The 22,397-nt window shown below is 44.9% G+C and overlaps 1 protein-coding gene across 1 annotated transcript in view; it reads left to right on the top strand.

Annotated features, from left to right (window-relative positions):
• Nucleotides 1-20,445, top strand: part of CNKSR3 (CNKSR family member 3) — a 96,278-nt gene extending 75,833 nt beyond the window's left edge. The window contains exons 8-13 of the mRNA XM_074948648.1: nucleotides 2,805-2,873; nucleotides 3,675-3,821; nucleotides 12,642-12,766; nucleotides 15,218-15,426; nucleotides 15,894-15,983; nucleotides 18,883-20,445. Coding sequence (XP_074804749.1) covers nucleotides 2,805-2,873; nucleotides 3,675-3,821; nucleotides 12,642-12,766; nucleotides 15,218-15,426; nucleotides 15,894-15,983; nucleotides 18,883-19,181 — 939 coding nt within the window. The 3' untranslated portion in view covers nucleotides 19,182-20,445. The remainder of the gene's footprint in view (nucleotides 1-2,804; nucleotides 2,874-3,674; nucleotides 3,822-12,641; nucleotides 12,767-15,217; nucleotides 15,427-15,893; nucleotides 15,984-18,882) is intronic.
• The last annotated feature ends 1,952 nt before the right edge of the window (nucleotides 20,446-22,397 follow it).

The raw sequence follows: 22,397 nt of genomic DNA, 5'->3' as shown, positions 1-22,397 counted from the left end.
GTGATAGAGAAACTTCCATCCAGGCTTTCAGTTCTTCAGTAGCTCAGGGATATTGTCCTCCTATCCATATTGTTGTTTGTGGGGAGAGAGTGAGGCTTTTGCTATGGTGAGTAGCCCTCCCTGTGTGAATTGCACTGTGGACACGTCTGTTAGTGTATCTCTGTTCTGCCAGTGTTGCCAAGGCTTCATCAGAGTTGATATGTTGTTATGGTAGCAGGAATATTTTTTAAATAACTGTAGCAGTAACCTGTGCATGGCACCAGCTTTAGATAACTCAGAGTAAATATTTACATGTTTAACAGCTGCTTGTTAATGTCTAGCTGAGCATGTTGTCTGTTTTGGGAGGAAATTAATTTTTAAATGTTGTTGTTTTTTAACACCTATATCTCTCAGTACACATCATGCACACACATAATGTTGTCCTGTTACTTAAATATAATTTTCTTATTTTCTTGATGCAGACATTTGGATTAAATGACTAAATTAGGGACTTAAATTAAAACTTGCAGCTTTCATTTAGATTAGTAAGCAGTGAGGGGAAAAATGAAATGGCCCCAGCTGTACTCGTTACTTTTCTGTCATATATCTTCAGTATTTGAGACTTAAGGCTTTTAGTGAACACACTAAATGAAACCACGTTATTGTGTTTAGATTCAGTTGTAACAAGTAGCAACATAAATAACTAACAGTGCCCATATTGTTTCTTAATAGGATATGTTTAATCTTTTATTATCCACTTCAAAGCTGTTTTCTTTTCTAAAACCTTTTATTCAGTGTAGTTTGTGTAGACATTTTGTTTTTAAACCAAATTTAAAATGGCACAAAGTTAAAAACTCTTTGCAATGCAGCTGACTATTCCATCCCTGTAGAACCAAACAATTTGTGATGCTCATTTTAGCTCCTGTTCCTGGATTTTCTTAACACTTATTAATTGCCACTTTTTCTTTACTTAGGTTTATGTTGCTATTGATGATAACTATCTGATCTGCTGTTAGCTAACAGAGACTCTAGAACATCCAAATTGAAGTATCTGAGATGACTGGTGTGTCTTGGGGGTGTTCTGGGTGTGAGGCTAGGATAAGGAACTGGCACAGATGGGTGTATATTAACTAAAGCTTGGTGTTTTCCTGTCTCGTGAAAAATTTAGAGGTTTCAGATGTGTTCCTGATCCACATTGGGACCAAACTGAGATCTTTTTTTCAAGGATTTTCCCAAAAAGAGAGAGCGTGTCTGTGTGCTTCTCCTTGAATAGCCCACTGGTTAGGGCACTCACTTGGAACATGGGACAAACAAATTCAAGTCCCTGCTCTGCCCAATTTGGACCTGACACTTGAACGTCAGTCTGCCACATCCCAGCTGAGTGCCCTAACCCATGGGCTATTCTGGAGTCTGGGAGGTGGGGAGGGGGAATGTCTCAATTGCTAAATTGTTGAAGCTGAGTATTTATTTATACAAAGCTGAACAGATCCAACAGGAGAGACTGAGATCACAAAACAGCCATATGCTGAGATGTGGGAGACTGATTTACTTCAAGTGTCTGGTCCGAATCAGGCAGAGCAGGGACTTGAAGTTCTGATTTAGACCAGGAATTACATCCTAGACCTGAGAAACTGTTCCCGGTGACAGTTCTGACAAAACTGATGAAGTCCTGCAAAAGAGTTCCATTTTGATTAATTGATATTTTCCAATGAAAAACCATTTTGTCAGAAAATTCCTTCCAGGCGGCAGACGGGATTCTGGCCGGCCGGGGCCGGCGGCAGACGGGACCCCGGCCGGCCAGGGCTCAGTTCCCTGCTGGTCTGCGGTTCTGTCTGCTGCCTGCACTGCCAGTCTGGGGTCCCGCTGCCAGCTTGGATGGAGGGAACCCTGGGCCGGCAGCAGGCTGAGCGGGGCTGGCTGACAGAACCCCAGACTGGCAGCACAGGTGGCAGATGGAACCCCAGACCGGCAGCGTGCTGAGCCATTCAGCCCGCTGCCAGTCTGGGGTTCCCTCCTCCGGCCCCTGCCAACCAGGGTGCCGGCCACTGGCACCACTCAGCCCGCTGCCGGCCCGGGGTTCCGTCCATCCAGGCCAGCAGCGGGCTGAGCGGGGCTGGCGGCCAGGACCCTGGCTGACAGCAGAGTGCCACTAAAAATCAGCTCGCATGCCGCCGGTTGCTGACCCCTGATCTAGCCAGCTTTCTATCCACCTTATAGTCCATTCATCTAGCCCATACTTCGTTAACTTGCTAGCAAGAATACTGTGGAAGACTGTATCAAAAGCTTTGCTAAAGTCAAGGAATAATACATCCACTGCTTTCCCTTCATGCACAAAGCCAGTTATCTCATCATAGAAGGCAATTAGGTTAGTCAGGCATGACTTGCCCTTGGTGAATCCATGCTGACTGTTCCTGATCACTTTCCTCTCCTCTAAGTGCTTCAGAATTGATTCCTTGAGGACCTGCTCCATGATTTTTCCAAGGTGAGGCTGACTGGTCTGTAGTTCCCCAGATCCTCCTCGTTTCCTTTTTTAAAGATGGGCACTACATTAGCCTTTTCCCAGTCTTCCGGGACCTCCCCTGATCGCTATGAGTTTTCAAACCACGTGGGTACTGGGGACATAATACACACTTGACAGTTCTGTGTATAAATATAGTTTATATATACACATATTAGCTCTGCTGCTGCTTTAAATATTACTTTCACAATCTGAGTTTTGGCATAAAAGAGCAGGGTTGTTTTTGGTTTTCTGTGGTTTTTTTTTTTTCTTTTTAGAAAAAGGGAAAGCCTATTGAAACACATACCTTTTATTTATTTCTCTGTAGTCCCCCGCTGATCGATCTCAAAAGATTCATGCTGGTGATGAGGTGATCCAGGTTAATCATCAGACTGTAGTAAGTAATCAAAAACCCTACCAACCTTTTCCTAAGCCTTGCTTGTTCTGCAAGACTTTTCCCTCCAAGATGATGATTGGGTAACAAGCTTTGTTGTATTTAGGGGGGGGGGGGGGGGTTTGTGTGTCCTTATTGCAATGTGTGTAAAAATGGTTTCACTTTAATGTAGAAGTAATTTCTTCTACTGAAATACTTGAAAGATTTGATTTTTATCACACATTGTTTTTCAATAAATCCTTGCAATATTTTTGGATAAAATGATTTCTTACTTAGGGCCTATGTTCAAAGTGAAATGTTGAATTTGTGTATGTTATGTTAATAAAAAGTTGGTATTTTTTAAAGAAATGTTTTTGGCAAATACCTTTTTGCCCCTCGGAGAGTTGAGGGATTCTCCCTCTCCCCCCTCATTTTAGTTCCCTGTCCCATAAACAGTCACGTTTGCTTTTAACTTCACACACAAGAGCAGACCCATAGAACTCAGTGGTATTAAATATCAGGTATAATTATATTGGAGTAATTCAGTGTGACTACTCATGTGTTCAGAGTTGAGCAAATGCATAAGCCCATGCTGAACTCTGGAGCCTGACCTATCACAAATGGACATGCACTTGAAATAATTGTGATACATTTTTGAGAGACCTACTAAAAAAGAAAAAAAATTAGCGTTTCAAGTTTTGTACCCTTTACAGCTGCTTCAGTGGGTTTCTTCTATTGTTTGTGTTGTTTGAGAGAAACAGTCTGACCTAGTTATATTCCATTCATTCTGAATGCATGCAAGAGGTACCTTTTCTTCTTTTTAAGGTGGGATGGCAACTAAAAAACCTTGTGGGAAAGTTGCGAGAGAATCCTGCTGGAGTTAAACTGCTACTTAAGAAACGTCCTACAGGCTCTTTTAATTTTACTCCGGCCCCACTGAAGAACCTACGCTGGAAACCACCGCTTGTACAGGTGATACGCTGTTGGAAGAGTTGTGTTCATACGTTAATAATTGGATATGAATTACTTCGCAATCCCCCCCAAGATAATTTATTCTTTTAATATCTGACATCAACAGCCAATGTGACCATATATCTGTGGAGTTTTGGGGGTGTACGTTGTGCAGTGGCTGTCCCTTTTGGATCAAAATTAAAATGAGAAGGGGTCCTTTCTTTAGCCAAATCTCATCTAACATTCCAAAAGAATAAGAGTATTTAATGTTGGCTTTCATAATCCAAGTTTTCAAGGCACTGATTTTAGAAAAAAGCCATTTGAGGCTGAAAGGCTGATAATCTGCACTGATGAATTTTGTAAATAAACAATAAATACCGAGATTAGTTTATTCAGCAAAGATAATCTCGTATAAGTTCTCCAAACCAATGTTATCCAATGTATGCTTCCGTTTTAGTCTGGAGAGGGAAAAGTAGTTCAAGCACTGAAAGAAAAGGGTGTGAGCTTCTTGTTTGTTTTGTGTACGTGGTCAAATGACGTATGTAAGCATAATTTGGACGTTGGGAAAGCCAGAGGAGGGGTAACGGGTAGGGGAGGAACAGGGGTTCTAATAACTTCAAAGACTAGTTTTGGAAGACAGCATGTTATAGCAGAAAGCAATTTGTTTAACAGCTACAGGAAGATACAATTAATTACATTCTAATCTAATAAATTACCTATGACTACAGGTACCATTTTTTCCTTTGTTCCAGCCTCTGTTCTGGCACAAGATCTCTATAGCTATGGGGTACTTTTTTCTCAGCAAAGTGTACAGATGGCAATCTGGAGTGCTTGAGGGGTGTGTGTATGTGCATGCATGCTCCAGAAAGCTGTAAATCTGAATTCCTTGCTACTTATGAATGAGACTATCATCTTACACCTGTGCTCTTTGAGCATCATTATTTTACATGGTTTACAATGTGGACACTATTTATAGTACAGAGTCATTTAAAATGTGACCATCCAAAGATCTGGGTGCATATACAAAATACTAATAAATCTATCCAATATAAAAACTCTGCCCCAGTGTCCAAAACTAACCCTCCTGCATCCACACACACCATTTTCTCTTGGACACACCCTCCATTCCAGGAACATGAGTGCTATGATGACAGGTTATAAGAAGATAGTCTTCCTCCTCATACTCCCTCTCCCCTGCAAGAGAAAAAAAAGAATTTGAAGCTTCCCCTGAAGGACATCAAATCCAGGGTCTGGCAGACCACAGGGAGAGAAGTTTTCTTCAAAGCTTGGGAGATTCTGAGACTGTCTGGCCCCTCCCGCAGCCTGTCTTGTTAAACCAGGGCTTGTTAGCTTGCGTGCGTCAGCTGATCACAGTTCTTCTTGTATAGATGCAGACATTTATTCCATTTAGGTGTGTCTGTGCCCAGCACGCTGGAGTTGGAGACTTTTGCCTAGAAGTACCTGTAGAGGGGTGGTGGTCATGTCTGTGGTCCCTCCCTGGCTATATGAGGTGCTGCCCCTCTGACCTCCTCCCCTCCCTGCTCAGTTCCTTCTCATTACCATTGGCTGGAGTCAGAGCTCTGTGTGGTTGTAGACTCTAAACCTCACATTAAGTCTTAGCCTAGTTTATTTTAGTTAGTCAGTAGATAGTGTTAATTGCTTGATTGTGTCCCTGGTGAAGCCCTTACCGAGGTTTGAACACTGTCCTTTGTGTGGAGGGGTGATCCCCAGCAATGCCCCCTACATGAAGCGCTTTGCTTTGTCTCGGCAAAAGAGCATTGTGCAATCTGTAGATCATTCAAGAAGTGGACTCAAGTGGCGTGGGACTTTCACATCAAGCAGCACCTCCACGAACAGGCCATGTAGCCTGTTCCGGTACTGAGGCCCTCCTTGGGCTGAAGATCATTCTTGGGCGTGGAAAGCGCTGCCACCTCTTGTTACAGGGCAAGTGCCTCTCCGAAGAGGCGGAGGAGCCTTTCTCCATCATCAGTGCCAACGAAGAGATCTCATAAGACCAATTGGGACAGCTCTAGGTTGCGGGGCGACTCTTCTGCCTCCCCCAGAAAAGAGCAGTCTGGCCCGGCATCATTTCTGTCATGTGGGATGGCATTGGTGCCTCTGACCCTTCTCTGGTACCAAGAGGGAAGGGCAGAAACCCTGTACCATCTGGTCTGGTGTGTCTGGCCTCTGGGTGTCCATTGAGGCCAGTACTGACGAGGGAGTGCTGGTACCCACAGTGTCCATTTCGTAGGCATACCAGGCAGCTGTGGACCTACTCTGCCTTTTGGTCCAGGACCTCCCAGGGCTGCATCACCTATATCCCCTCTGAATCCTCATGTCTGTCAGAACCACATCCAGACCTTCCCCTCCCCATGATGGGGAGAGAGCTGGTGCTGGAACGAGGGGTGCTGCCACACACCTCGGCTTGAAGGTTTCCATTATTTCGAGAGTTTGCAGTTTGGTTCAATGGCTCTCAGCACTTTCATTACGCAAATTGTTCCAGCACCCCGATCAGAATCGGTACGGGGGACCTTGGCACTGGGACCATCTTCGGCCCTGCTACATTCAACACTACAGATGTTCCCATAGTGGCTCTCATCACCCTCGACGTTGACACGCTTGGGTGCTCCGGTACCAGTGTTTGCACTGGGACCAACACTGCCTGCAGCACCAACATGCTCGGCCTTCATCGGGGGCACAAATTGCATCTCGTTCTGGGTGATGGATGAATCGGACTGCCTGTTGGCTTCCTTGAGCATCGCTTCTCCCATGTCTCTGAGATCTTGCGGCTTTTCTGATTCTGAGGAAGCGTCGTCATCTTCTTGTTCTGCATCATGTGATGAGGTCCGCCAGTGGACCAGTATGGTTCTCAGAGTTGGCATGTTCCCAGGCTGGGAAGAATTTCCCTGTCCGTGCTCCTACTGGCCACCAATGCCCTATCCATATCAGTGACCTCCTTGGACTCAGCGGGATGCTCCTCATTCCCAGTGATCCCATTCCTTGTCCTGTTCAAAGCCGAAATCCCCTGCCAGGTCAACAATGGTGACGGCGGATCAGCTGCAAGCCTAGGCATTGGCAGTCTTCCTCCCAGTAGAATCTCCAAAGTCCTCCCTCTCAGGTATGCCTTCCTGGGAGTAAGAGCTGGTTTGCACTCAGCCAAGACCCTCATTCTCATTGCTGGACTATGCTGTGCTGTTTGGTTCTGGAGGACTTTAATGTGCATTGGGACCTTTTATGCTGTGTAGCCGAATCCCTTGACATACAAGCAGAGTTTCTCAAAGAGAACACACACAAACTAGTAGATATTCTATAGCCCAATGTCCCTGTGAGAGTGGCCCTCCCAATTAATGATGCACTCCTCGAGCCAGCGACCTCTGGAGTACACCAGCCTTGGTACTGCTGGTGGCTTAGTATATGGAAAAGTGCTATTTGGTTCCCATGATTTGAGGGGTTCTGTTTCTGCCTGGCCCTGAATTCCCTGATCATAATGGCAGTAAACAACTGGGCCAGGCAGGGTAGGTTTAAGTCTACACTGTGACAGGGTCGGGCCAGATGGCTATAGGAGAGTAATAGAAGGCAGATATATTAGCCCCAGGCTAAGTAGGTCCCTTTTCCCTGGGTAAGGTAACAGGGAAAGTTCCAGAACAATCAGGAACCTTCTGGAGACTATTAAGACAGGCTGATTAGAACACCTGTAGCCAATCAAGAAGCTGCTAGACTCAATTAAGGCAGGCTAATCAGGGCATCTGGGTTTTAAAAAGGAGCTTACTTCAGTTTGTGGTGTGCGTGTGAGGAGCTGGGAGCAAGAGGCACTAGGAGCTGAGAGTGAGAACGCAGACTGTTGGAGGACTGAGGTGTACAAGCATTATCAGACACCAGGAGGAAGGTCCTATGGTGAGGATAAAGAAGGTGTTGGGAGGAGGCTATGGGGAAGTAGCCCAGGGAGTTGTAGCTGTCACACAGCTGTTCCAGGAGGCACTCTAGACATCTGCATTCCACAGGGCCCTGGGCTGGAACCCAGAGTAGACGGCGGGCCCGGGTTCCCCCCAAACCTCCCAACTCCTGGTCAGACATAGGAGGACTTGACCTGGACTGTGGGTTCAGAAAAACGGCCAAGCTGAGGGCTGCTGTGAAGCTCCAAGGTGAGCAAATCTGCCAGTAAGTGCAAGACCCACCAAGGTAGAGCAGGATCTTTGTCACAACACTCAATGGCAGAGACTCGGAGCGGTTGGATCTTTTGGGCAGTAAGATCTATACCTCCTCAACCCTACAGATGAGGATTGCTAATCAACAAGCTTTGCTGTCCAAGTATGATTCCTCAGTTGAACAGCCATATCTAAAGTCAAAGACCAGTTGCCCAATGTATTGCATGAGGAAGTTCGTGCGTTTGTTGTGGAAGGCTGCTTGGTGGCCAAAATGTCTTTGCAGTCTGCCTTTGACATTATGGACACCTGGTCATGGCCTCGGCAGTAACTATGAGATGGGCTTCCTGGTTGCAGAACTCTGGGATTGGTTTGGAAGTCCAGCAGACCATTGAGGACTTGCTTTTTGACAGCCGAGTCTTGTTTTGTTCTTGGATAAGACAATGACACTCTACACTCCTTTAAGGTTTCCAGGGCTACCTTGCGGTCCTTGGGAGTTTACATGCTGTTTGCACAAAAACACCACTATAGGGTGCAGCAGCAACAACATTATCGCCTGCAGCAATCCTTTTTGCAGCCTTTTCCTCTGAAACAGTGGGACGCAGAGGAAGCAGTTGGTCTCAGGCTTTGGACAGTCCACACACACTCCCTTGGTGCTGGCTAAACACCTATTTTGACTCCTTAGTCCAGAGCAATGGCCCAGTCATTACTCTGCCCTCTCTTGGGACTCAATTACCTCCGACAGCAGGGTCCTAGACACGGTCAGATCGGACTACAATCCTGTTCCTCTCCTTGCTCTCTTTCCACCCCCACCTTCATCCCCAAACCCTCCATCCCTCTTCAGGGACCCCTCTCAAGACACTGCTCATCAAGTAGGTCAGCTCTCTGTTGACATTAGGAGCAATAGAGGAAGTTCTGCAGAAACACTGGGCCACAGCTCTTTCTCCCAGTATTTCCTGATGCTGAAACCGAAGGGCAGGATGAGAGACCTATTTTTGACCTTCGCGGCCTCAACAAATTAATCAAGTACATGAGATTCCACATGGCCATTCTATTGGCTATCCTTCCTGTGCTGTCTCAAAACAACTGGTACGCTGCTTTGGATCTTCAGGACGCTTATGTTCATGTGGTAATTCTATGGAGCTACAGGAGGTTTCTCTGTTTTGTGGTAGGAGAATGTTACTTTCTGTATATGGTTTTCCTGTTTGGGGTCTCTTCTTCCCCTCGAGTCTTCACCAAATGCATGGTGGTGATCATAGCATATCTCAGGAGAAAGGGAATCCACAATTTCCTGTACCTCGATGACTGGTTACTGATGGGTGGCTCCAGAGAGGAGGTTCTAGCCCACATCGACACCACATAGTGTTTGCTTGACCGTCTGGGACTCATTTTAAACACCACAAAGTCAACCTTGGTTCTACTCAAGAAATCAAGTTAGATTTTATGAGGTCGAGGATGTTCCTGCCAGCCAACTACTTCCAGGCATTTCAACGGCTCTGACTCAGTCTAAAATCTCAGCCCTCCATGACAGTCCGCTTGTGTCTGAGCCTGTTGGGTCATGTGTCCGCTTGCATGCAAGTGGTCCAGTTTGTCAGGCTGTGCCTTCGCCCTCTTCAGATGTGGCTCAGGATGGTTTACTGCCCTGCTTTGCATACTCTGGATAGGTTGGTTCGCTGTCTTTCAGTACTCCTAGATTCCTTGTGCTGGTGGGAGTCCCCACACCATGTGTGCTAAGGAGTCTCCTTCACTCGGCCATTGCCAACCAAGTCAGTGGTTCACTTCTGGATTTGGGGAGGAAGGGATGGACATCTGGACTCATTGAGGGTGCAGGGTCTGTGGTCAGGATAGGAAGTCTCACTCCATAACATGTTGGAAATTTTGGGCCATCTACAATACATGTTGTGACTTCCAGGACCACATCAGAAACTCAGTGGTTCACATACTCACCGACGAAACCATCGCGATGTAATATGTGAACAAACAAGGGGAAGTGCATTCCGTGTTACTCTTCCTCTAGGGATCAACTTGTGACAATTTTGTATTGAAGACATCACTACGGTAGCAGTCCACTTGTTGGGGGTGCAAAGTTGTTGTCTTGTGGACCACCTCAGCAGGGTTTTTTTCCCTGAGTCATGAGTGATCTCTGAAGGAGAGTGTCTTCCAGGTCGTCTTTGCAACATGGGGCATCCCCGTGATCTACCTGTTTGTGAGAAGGGAAAACAGAAAGTGTCTACTATTCTGCTCTTGACGGGTCCTCAGCAGAGGCAGTCTCACAAATATCTTCCACTGCAGCTGGTGGTCAACTCTTCTGTACGCCATTACACCTATTCTGGTCATTCCTCAGGTCCATCCTCAAGCTTAAGGTGGATTGGGCCAAGTTCATCCTCATTGCTCCAGCACAGCTGAGACCGTGCTGGTTCTCAGATCTCCTTGCTCTGTTGTTCAACTTCCACACTGTCTCCATCCTGACCCTTGTCACTCAGAACCACAGCTAGACCCTGCATCCTGTGATCAGCTTCCTGCATATTATGCAATGGCTGTGGCATGGATGAACGAAGAGGAAGAGCAGTGTTCGGAGGCTGTCCAACAAATCTACTCAAAAGTAGGAGGAAGTCCTGCACTCGGACAGCCTACTTAGTGAAATGGAAGAGGTTCTTGGTGTGGTCCTTGGCCCATGGAACTCGAACAACAGGGGCTTTCATCCAGGACTTCTTAGAGTACCCGTTACATCTTCAGAAATCATCCCTCTGCTCAGTTCACTGAGAATGCATTTGGCAGCAATATTAGTGTTTCATCCCCCCTATTCAAGGGAATTTTTTTTTTCTTCTAATGCCATGGTAATGAGATTTCTGAGGGGCTTCTCCACTTGCGTCCTTTGGTCCAAGAGCCAATTCCCTTGTTGGACCTAAACATGGTTCATTCGGCTCTTATGGGCTCTCCATTTGAGCCCCTTGCACCATACCCACTTCCCCTCCTGTCTCAGAAAACTGTGTTCCCGTTAGCCTTCGCTTCGCAAGAAGGATGTGAGAGTCTCAGGCCCTAATAGCAGAGTTGCCTTATGCTCAGTTCTTGAAGGGCAAGGTAACGCTGTGACCACACCCAAAGTTTTTTTTATCCAAGGTGGTCTCTTTCATCTGAATCAGCCGATGGTATTTACCTGTGTTTTTTTCCCTAAACTGCACTCTTCCCCCGAGGAACAGCGCCTCCATAGTCTGGACATCGGGTGATGTCTAGCCTTTTATCTAGACAGGACTAAACCATTTTATGTCATATGCGCACCGCATGAAGGGGAAATTAGTTCTGCACAGATCATCTCTAGATTGATAATATCCTGTATCAAGACTGTCTGACGAAGCAAAGCCGATGCCATCTCAGCAGGTACGGGCTCTCTCCACGAGAGCGCAAGTGACATCGATAGCGTTCCTCAGTGACCATTTTCCAGACTGGACACTTGTAGGGCAGCCTAGTGGTCACTCATAGGTATGTTTACAGACCATTATGCTATTATCACATCTTCCGGAGCGGATGCACACCTCAGAAGGGCAGTCCTGCGATCCCTATTTCAGTAGACTTCGAGCCCGCCTCCAGATTGGGTACTGCTTGTGAGCTGCCTATGTAGATTACATGTTGGCACCTACTCGAAGAAGAAGAAACGGTTACTTATGGTAACTGATTTTTTCATGATGCAGATATGTATTCCACAACCCTCCCTCTGTCCAATCTGCATCTCCTCATGGGCTTTTGGTATGAAGGAACTGAGGGGGGTTGGGGTGGTGCTGCCTCACAAAGCCAGGCTTGGGGCCACAGTCATGAGGCTCAAGTCCCACCCCTTTATGGGTACTGCTAGGCAAGAGTGTCTGTCTCCAGCATGCTGGGTGCGCACTTGCCTACATGGAATAGATGTCTGCATCACATCTCAAAAACTCAGTTACAGTAAGTAACCTTTTCTTGCTGTGGTATCACAAAGAAGGAGAGGTGATCTCTGTGGTAGTCAGAAGTCAAACCATTTGTTGGCTTTCTAGATCAATCTGAAACTTCAGAGAAATCGACTGGTGCAGCTTTTATATTTATCCCTTTGGGAAATACAACCTGATAAATGAGCAAGCGCTTGGTGCACGAGCAACTTCCAAATGGGTTTCAAGGTGTAGCTTTATGTAAACTGAGTACTAGTGATCTACCCACAAGGTGACAAAATAATGGATAGCTGTGGAAAGATCTTCATTCGAAAGTAAAGGACACAATCTCCTTGCTAAGGAAAGATTAAAACACTCCTTATAATCTCTGCTGCACTAGGAGGTTGTGAAACTGAGTAAGAGGTGGCAGGGCAAACCTTCCAAATAGTGGGGCAAAAATATTCCATGCTTTTCTTCCTCTACCCTAACAGTGTTACCTACATTGTCTGATATCTTGTTCTCATCCATGCCCTTTAGACATAAAGTAAATTGTTCAACCATGCCAATGGGTTGAATGAAATTATATTTCTTCAGCATACTGAAGACATCCGTCACGGTCCCTACATCAGCAATAACTTCTATAGTCTCATATACACATTGAATAGTCTCTTTTGACAGTGAGTTCCACAGTGTAAAATATGGTAACTCTCTGATTATAGGATTGGCTTCTTCTGGTGGGTGGTAGGAGATGCTGGAGAAGATCATTTCAAAAATATCTTACAGGTATTATATTGCTTTAATTTCAGACCAGTCCTCCACCAACTACAACTCAGTCACCAGAAAGCACCATGGATACCTCGATGAAGAAAGAGAAGCCAGCCATCCTGGACCTCTATATACCTCCACCACCAGCTGTTCCATATTCTCCTCGGTATGCAGATAAGCATGCACTACTGAACAAAAAGTTCCTTTTTATCAGACTTCTCTATGCTGGCTTGCCTGCAAAACTCAGTGCAAATTATCTTGAGGAAATTGCAGATCTTGCAGATTTTCTCTGGGCTTAGTAAATGCATAAGCCACTAAGTACTTCTTATTGTTGGAGAAAACAGTTGTGTACAGTTTTAGAAAATCACTGTGTGCTACATAGAGCAGAGTTGCCCAAAAAACTTTAATGGGTGTTATTCTGGCATGTGAAAAACCACTGAGTAGCAAAAATAGCCATACTTAATCCTTTTCATGACATACTTTTTTCCGATGTTCTGTTCTGATCAGCTTCGATAACTACTTGGAAGAATTTTATGATTGAACACAACCGGTTTTAAATTTGTTAGACACAAAGAACCCTAAAACTCAGGAGTACTCTAGGCAGAGTAAAAGAATCAGTTGGCAGGCTGTATTTTTGTCTTTGAGGATCTCAATCCATAATAAAATTCAGACTTAGTCACATGAGGGGAGAGAGAGAGAGATATCAGGTGGTTGAGATCATGCTAGCTTTAGGCTGTTCCCAAATCATTGGTGATCTGACCTACCTAGTCTCCCCTCCCATGGTAATACTCCTGAGAAGGTGCTGGGTGCTGAGCACTTCTGAAAGTCAGGTGACTTGTCCATAAATATGAAACATAAATGTAAATAAATATGTATTTAGCAACCTAACTGAGATACTCAGGTTTTTAAAACTTTGGTCTTCAGTGCTAAAATTTGTCAGACTAGATATGCTTTGACTAGCATTTTTAAACAGTTTTTACTATGAGGCTCTGCAGTGCTTTTAAAAAGCCCTTTTAAGGTTTTTTAGGACCAGAATAGCAAATCTAAGCCCAACTGTGTGCACCTTGAATAAGTGTGTGTAGGGATAGAGTTGGAGTTAGGGGGTGGGGGTTTATAAAACTTGGACATCCCTCCTGGACAGGGCAGGGAAAGGCAGTAGATAGTTGTATGTTGGTTTTGTTCCCTTAAGGAAGTAAACGTGGGAAGCTTTTGGCAGCTGGAAGCAGGAGAGAGGGTGCCCACTTCCTTTTATATTTTGTATGCTGTTGTCATTTCTCTCCTCCCACCCCTTAGTGTGAAGAGAACCATGGGCATTTGCCCAGCCTGTCTCAGTTGCCTCTTGCATATGGTGGTGACAAAGCTGAGCTCTCTGTAGGCTAGAACTCGCTTCAGTTCTGTGTGGCTCTGTCTCTGAATTTCCATAGATATGACTGTACATGTGTCTCTTGGGCCTCATGGAGGCCTGGATAGGCCTGGAATTATATGAGTGAGGAGGGGGGGGGGGCTAAGGTGCATATATACTCAGAGCCTGCTGTCCGTTTCATGGCTCAGCTGGTTGCCAGCTCCTTCAAATAATCATATTATAGTGGGTGTAAAAAGTGGGTCAGATCACGGTTGTGGGGTGGTGTGTGTGTGTTTTTTTTAGAATTAAACAGGTGCTTCTGGTTTTCATGAACATATGGTCACTCTAGGAAGGGAAGTTCATGCAGAAACCACCCTAGAACATGTGAAAATCTAATTGGAGTATTTTTTTTTTTTTATAATTAAAAACTCTAAGAGAATCATACTTTGGTAAGTGGGCAGGGAAGGTGATATACTCCCATTGGCTAATATCATTTGTAATGACTGAAATGCCAAACCTCCCAAATAGGGATATGCACCCAAAACTGAAAAAAAATTAAGAACATCATTATTTTAACCTGCACTTTTCCCTTCAAAGAATTTTTAACACATTCACTAGAGAACCACAGTATCCAAAGTACTTTGCAACCCCGAGGGCCACATCGGGGTTGCAAAACTATACGGAGGGCCAGGTAGGGAAGGCTGTGCTTCCCCAAACAGCCTGGCCCCCACACCCTATCTGCCCCCTCCCACTTCCCGCCCCCTGACTGCCCCCCTCAGAATCCCTGACCCATCCAAGCCCCCGCTCCTTGTCCCCTGACTGCCCCCTCCTGGGACCCCTGCCCCCTGACTGCCCCCCGGGACCCCAACCTCTTTCCAACCCCCCCTTCTCCCTGTCCCCTGACTGCCCCAACCCCTATCCACACCCCTGAGAGGCCCCCTGGGACTCCTATGCCTATCCAACCCCGCCGCTCCCTGGCCCCTGACTGCCGCCCTGGGACTCCCCGCCCCCTTACCATGCCTGAGCCAGCCACACTGCTGTGCTGGCGGCGTGGCACAGCATGCTCAGGCTGCGGGGGAGGGGGGACACTGGCGGAGGGGCCGGGGACTAGCCTCCCCGGCCAGGAGCTCAGGGGCTGGGCAGGATGGTCCCTCGGGCCGGATGTGGCACGCGGGCCATAGTTTGCCCACCTTTGAGCTAGAATGATCATTCTGGGCTCATGACTGCAGTATAAAATACCTTTCACATTGCTAATTGAGGCAAATCTCCTTTCAGGGATGAGAAGGAGTGTCTCGTTTATGGAGGAGGTAATAAACCTAAGCAGCCATTACCTGGCTCCAAGGGCGCAGAGTCTCCTAATTCTTTCCTCGATCAGGAAAGCCGAAGGCGAAGGTTTACTATTGCTGATTCTGATCAGTTGCCTGGATATCCCATGGAAGCAAATATACTGCCAACAAAGATGAGAGAAAAAACACAGTCTTATGGTGAGTTCATGCCTCTTTTTATTGTTGCTATTCAAGATTTAAATGCTTGGGTGGGTGTGGATTTTTTGTGAGAGTGTGAGAACTGCTCGCTGAATTTTAAAGGTAATCTGAGGAAAACATAAACAACAAAATTCTAAGTTTGAATCCACTTATTCATTTCACTAAAAATTAAACCCTGTTGTTCATTACTTTAATGACTGGCATCAAAGCCCAGCTGGATGAGATCAGATTTTGGTTTACCGTTTGTGCATTGGTTGTAACTTTTGGTGGTCAGTTTTAGTAGAGTTGGAGAGAAGCATTTTGTGTGGCTGTCAGATCTCCTCATAATGCTTCCTTGTTTTAAAAGCAAAAATTATCTTGAAATAATTTGTTCCCACAACACTGTGATGAGATAAATGGAGATGAGATAATGTTCTCCTAAACTTAACAGTACATTCCTCTTATAACCTTCTCCATGTTGCCCTTAGGAAAACCTCGCCCTCTGTCAATGCCTGCAGATGGGAGCTGGCTGGGAGCTGCAGATCCTTTCTTGAGGCCCCGAGCACAAGGAAGAAAAGGCAAGACTATTAAAACAAACAAAAACTTCCTTCAATCAGGAGATGAATTGGGAGAAAAAAATCTTAAATTTAGGAATAAAGGATTGCTGTTTGCAGATCAGATGTTCAGCGCTGATGTCACTGTTTTATGCTTTAAGTATTAATAACACGAGGCAGTGGTTGGACAACTCAGGCTTAGTTTGCACTGAGACCAAAACCTTTGTTGTTCTGTCTTGCAGTTGACTTAAGCATCTGAGATGGGTTGGACTGATTAGGGCAGATCTGTACTTGTATTTGTTTCTGCTTTCTACTAACGGCTGTTCCATTTCCCACAAACCCTTCGCGTCCCTCCCACATCTGTCCTGTGAATGTTGAGGACTAAGCTGTTTCTTGATCAGAGCTTTTATGTTTGTTCAATCTGAAGTAGGGGCTGGTTTTGAAGCAAGCTAGAAGCAGAGCTTTCCAGGAATTATCCCCACTACAACTAGAATCATAGAATCATAGAATATCAGGGTTGGAAGGGACCCCAGAAGGTCATCTAGTCCAACCCCCTGCTCGAAGCAGGACCAATTCCCAGTTAAATCATCCCAGCCAGGGCTTTGTCAAGCCTGACCTTAAAAACCTCTAAGGAAGGAGATTCTACCACCTCCCTAGGTAACGCATTCCAGTGTTTCACCACCCTCTTAGTGAAAAAGATTTTCCTAATATCCAATCTAAACCTCCCCCATTGCAACTTGAGACCATTACTCCTCGTTCTGTCATCTGCTACCATTGAGAACAGTCTAGAGCCATCCTCTTTGGAACCCCCTTTCAGGTAGTTGAAAGCAGCTATCAAATCCCCCCTCATTCTTCTCTTCTGCAGACTAAACAATCCCAGCTCCCTCAGCCTCTCCTCATAAGTCATGTGCTCTAGACCCCTAATCATTTTTGTTGCCCTTCGCTGGACTCTCTCCAATTTATCCACATCCTTCTTGTAGTGTGGGGCCCAAAACTGGACACAGTACTCCAGATGAGGCCTCACCAGTGTCGAATAGAGGGGAACGATCACATCCCTCGATCTGCTGGCTATGCCCCTACTTATACATCCCAAAATGCCATTGACCTTCTTGGCAACAAGGGCACACTGTTGACTCATATCCAGCTTCTCGTCCACTGTCACCCCTAGGTCCTTTTCCGCAGAACTGCTGCCTAGCCATTCGGTCCCTAGTCTGTAGCGGTGCATTGGATTCTTCCATCCTAAGTGCAGGACCCTGCACTTATCCTTATTGAACCTCATCAGATTTCTTTTGGCCCAATCCTCCAATTTGTCTAGGTCCTTCTGTATCCTATCCCTCCCCTCCAGCGTATCTACCACTCCTCCCAGTTTAGTATCATCTGCAAATTTGCTGAGAGTGCAATCCACACCATCCTCCAGATCATTTATGAAGATATTGAACAAAACCGGCCCCAGGACCGACCCCTGGGGCACTCCACTTGACACCGGCTGCCAACTAGACATGGAGCCATTTATCACTACTGCTAGTGTCCAGCACTAGAAGCTTGACGCTCTTAGAAAGTGGTTGGGATGAGGGGCACGATTTAGCCAAGTGATTGCAGGGAGAGGAGACCAGGTGAAAGGAAAGGGAGAGAAAACCAGGAATGCTATAGACAATGCTTATCTCACGAGAGACAGTGCATCATTGTCAGACAGACAAGAAGCACTTCCTCCAGAAGTGCCAATTTAAGCTTCAGCAAACGTCAAGGTAAGAAATTCAAAATGAAATTGGGTCATCAGGACTCTTCTAAAATTTTGGACCCAGGTTTTTTGTTGCTAATGGGACGTGGTCCCATTTGAACAATTTTTTTTTTTTTAAATGAAGCCAGGAGAAAATCAAATTTCTTTTAACATGTACTCATGCTGGCAAAACTGATTAGCGATTATGCATGAGCGCTTGACCTGCTTGGCAATTTGGAGGTCAATTAGGAGGTGAGGGATCCTAAAGCAGCATGCACAGAATGGCAGAGAAACTTAGTATGATGGTGTTGGATACTAGCTTCTGGTTCATATTGTTTCTCTGAAGTTCAGGTACTATAGTGATGGGGTTGTATAAGAACCTGTGCGGAATAGGAAAGCAGACAGGATGACTATTGTTGCGTGTTCTTGAAGTCAGTTACAGAAGACTATGTGCATTTCCAAGAAAGGTCATTGCAATATAGAGAAGCTCCTTTGAGGTTTGCAAAATGCTGAAAACTGACTAATTAGCCAATCCAACAGAATGATCAGCAGGTGGCAGGGCTGCTTTTTGTTTAGATTTTAGGAGGTTTTTAAATGTACCTGAACTGTTAGTACAATATAAATGTGCAATCAGAAATAAAGAGCTTTAAATTTATATTTTCAAAATACTTGACTTCCAGTGTCCAGACAGAATATTGTGGCTTTAAGAGGGTTACAGCAAGACAGGAGTAGGTGCATGTTCAACTTGTTGTTTTCATTCACCGAACATGCATCGTCATGGTTTTAACTCATGTGAAATCTTGCTTTACAGCAGGTTTGTCGTGTTTGAGTCTTCCACTTAACCTTCAAACACTGTTCCGTGCTTATCAATTTTATTTTGTTTTGGGTATTGAATAACCTTGCCACACTTTTATTGGCTAAGTGTGCGCAGATAGGGCAGGTGGTTGGATGCCAGCACTCTTAGGTTCTGTCACTGACTTCATGTCTAAACATGGGAAAGTCACTTGAAACCTCTATGGACCGCAATTTACCCATCTGTAAAATGCAAATAATAATTATTCACCTCATAAGCACACTTTGTGCCTTAATTGGTATTTGTATCATGCCTTGAGATCCTCTCAATAGGTATAAAAAAGCAAGATGGTTACTTAATAATGAATTGTAGAGGCAAAAACTACATGATTTTCACCTTCTGTTTTACTGCAGGTGAAGATGTCCTCTGCAGGTACTTCAGTAATGAGAGGATACCCCCAATCATTGAAGAAAGTTCCTCCTCGCAGCAGCATTTTGCAAGGCCAGTGGCTGACAGGCAGTTAGTGAGGGGCGCAGACTACATTAGAGGCAGCAGGTGCTTTGTGAATACAGATCTTCATAACAGTGCAACCATCCCTTTCCAGGAGGAAGGAGCTAAAAAACTCTCTGTTACATCACCCACAAAATCTTCCTCCACAGAGCCCTCACTACTAGTCAGTTGGATCACAAGACTTAAACTGTTGACTCACTGATCGTTTAATGGAATGTGTTCTCATCTTCTGTTACCAAGTGCCTTTGTTTCTCAGTCAGACTTCTTGCTTTTCAGCTACAGTATTACATAGTGACTGGTGTGTTGATCTATTCCTGGAGAGTTGTACACACCTGCCCTTTTTTGTGTGTGATTTTTTGATGGCTCTAATGTACTGGAACAGAGAGGATTGGATAACGTGAGATGGAAGTGGGATAAAGGTCTAGTTTCTTTTTCCTGCCCCAAAGTTGAGGGAATTCATTCCTCTGGAAACAAGTAAGGCTCCAATGAATCAGAGGTCGCGTCTGATCTGAAATCCGTATGACCTGTGCAGAAGCAATCGTTGCATTACAATGAGGTCCAGTGGCACTTCATTTGCTAAAATGCTCTGATGCTGCGCAACCTACTGGGTTGCCGAAAACGTAGGGCTCAGCGAAAATCCAGAGCTGTTCTCCTGACCAGAAAGGCAAGAGGGGAAACATCTATTTTGTATAATAATGTGGGGTTGTGGCAAGTACTGCTGCAGCTTTAACTGTGTAAGGAATAAAGGTAGCTTCTTCTCTGTGATAACCAGAGAACTGTGTTAGGAATATATTAAACCTGGTTTATAATCCAGTTATTGAGATCTCAGTACAGGCAAACTAGTGTTCTCTGACTTGCTGCAGTGCTCATCCATAAAGATGCGGATTGCTACAACATGCCAAGGAAGTGCATCTCTAGAGGTGGTAAAAGAAATGATTTCTTTCCTTCATTGTTTAAGAATGATTTGCTGTTAACCAAAGTATCCATATAAAAACAAACCCTGCTGGTTTTATGGAACCTCTACAGTGGTTCAATTTTTGAACGGATAGATCTGTGTTTTCAGAAAGAAAAATATGCTGTGATATATTACAGTAGTAAGACACCTGGCTATTTTTAAATGTAGCTCCAGTTTTTCACCTTTAAAAGTCTCAAGCAGCAGCTGGTTTTTGGGAAGGGGGAAAAAGCTTGTAAAATTATGGTTATTAAAGAATCTTTGTTTAAAACTGAATGTACAAGAGGTTGTTAGTATGCAAAAAAGTGTTTAATTTAAGTGTTAAATATAGCTGTATATTTTTTTTATTCTTAACCAGATGTAGTTTGTACATTCCTATCTACAGCACTGTGCACTTATTAACCAGTGCCAAAAAACAAATACTGTCATGTTCTCCATTCCATCAACTGCCAAATGCTGCATTGGGTGATCTTGCAGTAATGACAGTCTCCTGTGTTCCATCTACATTAAAGAAAAGAAAAGAAAAACAGTTTAACAGTTTTTAAAGTCTTTGTCTGTACTGTGGATTTTAGCATGTTGGGGCACTGCCCTGACTATGTTATGACATAGCATGGTTTTGCCTATGTAGATGTGACCAAGCTGATGTTACGAAAATGTTATGGAACTCTGTTATGGCCCTCTAGAGACCAGGTGGTTAAATTTAGCTCTCTGGTAAGCTAGTGCAACTCTGACTTCAATGGTGATTTGTACGAGGGTGGAATTTGTCCCTAGAGCTGTAACCCCATTCTATAACACGGTTATAACACAGTTTGGCCCCATCTTCATAGACATGACTGTACTACATTATAATAATGAGGGCACTACGGCACTACTCTCCTCCAGCATGACAGAATTAGTAATGCAGACAAGGCCAACTGAGTTCCATCTGTGTGGATGGGGCGGAGCCGAGTGCAGAAACTGCTCTGGTATAAATAGATCTAGGCAATGAACACTGTGTGTCAGAAGCCACTTACAACATAGTCCAGCCCTGTGCACACAGGCTAGGCTGGCTGCTGTTGAACTGTGGTCCAATTCAACAACTGCTGTTAAATTCAGTGTAATTCATAGTATACAAGTTCTGCTTGCCTTTGATAGGCTTAAAGGTGTTTGTAGAAGCACACATTTGTGGACAGGGTTGTACATGTGTTCAGACGAGTGGAATCGGAGATATGTACTGCTTTTTGCCTCCCGAGAACACTTGACCCCTCCTGGGTCTAGTAGTGGTAGCTCATCCAGTCTGATTCTCTGGAAGCCACACTCGGTCTAACAAGAATAGTGAGAAAAGCTTGCTCTAATTTAGCCAAAGTAGTTTAAAACTTCGGTAGTCATTACAGCTTAATCTACACTGGCTTTAAATTGTGCTTGAGAATGGTTCTTAACCCTAGTTTGGATCTTAAGTTTAGTTTACTCTGTTGCAGCTTTTGTGCTGATCTGATATGGCCAGTTAGCATCCCTATATTTTGAACACTATTATAACAAGTCTTTGGTCACTTCCACACCTGTCCGACAAACCATGTTAGAAATCTAAAAATCTGTCTCCCAGCTATTCCCTCTTCCTCCTCTCTGCCTTTTCTTTAAAGTTAGGCTGCAAAGCAAAACTAAACTTTTGATCTTGCCCTTTACTACATATAAAACATAGCTTCAGACTTTTTAATAAAATCAAATGATATTGCAAGGCTCTTACTTTTCTCTTTGTTGGAGGAACCCAAGAGTGATGTCTCTCACCTCTGTAGTGGCATTGCTCATTCCCCCCAGTTGAGAGGTGCTGTGACGCTGATTCTAGGGGACAGATTTTTAAAGCTATTTAGGTGTCTGCAGATGCAGATAGACATTTAATAGGTTTTCACAAGTGCCTAGGTGCCCTAATTCCCATTTATTTCAATTTTGACCTCCCTTTACTTCAATGGGAGTTTAGTGCCTAGGCATTTCTGAAAATCCCACTAGCCCCATCTACATATGTCAGCACCTAACTACCTTAAAATATGGCCCTTGCTCTTAAATTTTTTTCATAAACATCATGAAATGTAAGGCCAGAAGGGACCATTAGATCATCTAGTCTGACTACCTGTATTATCACAGGCCATTGTGTGTATGTGTACACTACAATTAAAAACCTGCGGTTGGCTTGTGCCAGCTGACTCCGAGTATGTCTACACTACCCGCTGGATCCGCAGGCAGCGATCGATCCAGCAGGGGTCAATTTATCACTTCTAGTCTGGAAGCGATAAATTGATCCCCGAGCGCTCTCCCGTTGACTCCTGTACTCCACCGCTGCAAGAGGCGCAGGCGGAGTCGACAGGGGAGCGGCAGCAGTCGACTCACCGCGGTGAAGACACCATGGTTAGTCGATCTAAGTCCGTCAACTTCAGCTACGTGAATCGCATAGCTGAAGTCAATGTACTTAGATAGATTTCCCCCCGCCCAGTG

Source organism: Natator depressus, chromosome 3 (genome assembly GCF_965152275.1).
Source record: "Natator depressus isolate rNatDep1 chromosome 3, rNatDep2.hap1, whole genome shotgun sequence".
Taxonomy (NCBI): Eukaryota; Metazoa; Chordata; order Testudines; family Cheloniidae; genus Natator; species Natator depressus.
This window is presented reverse-complemented; position numbering and strand designations above follow the sequence as displayed.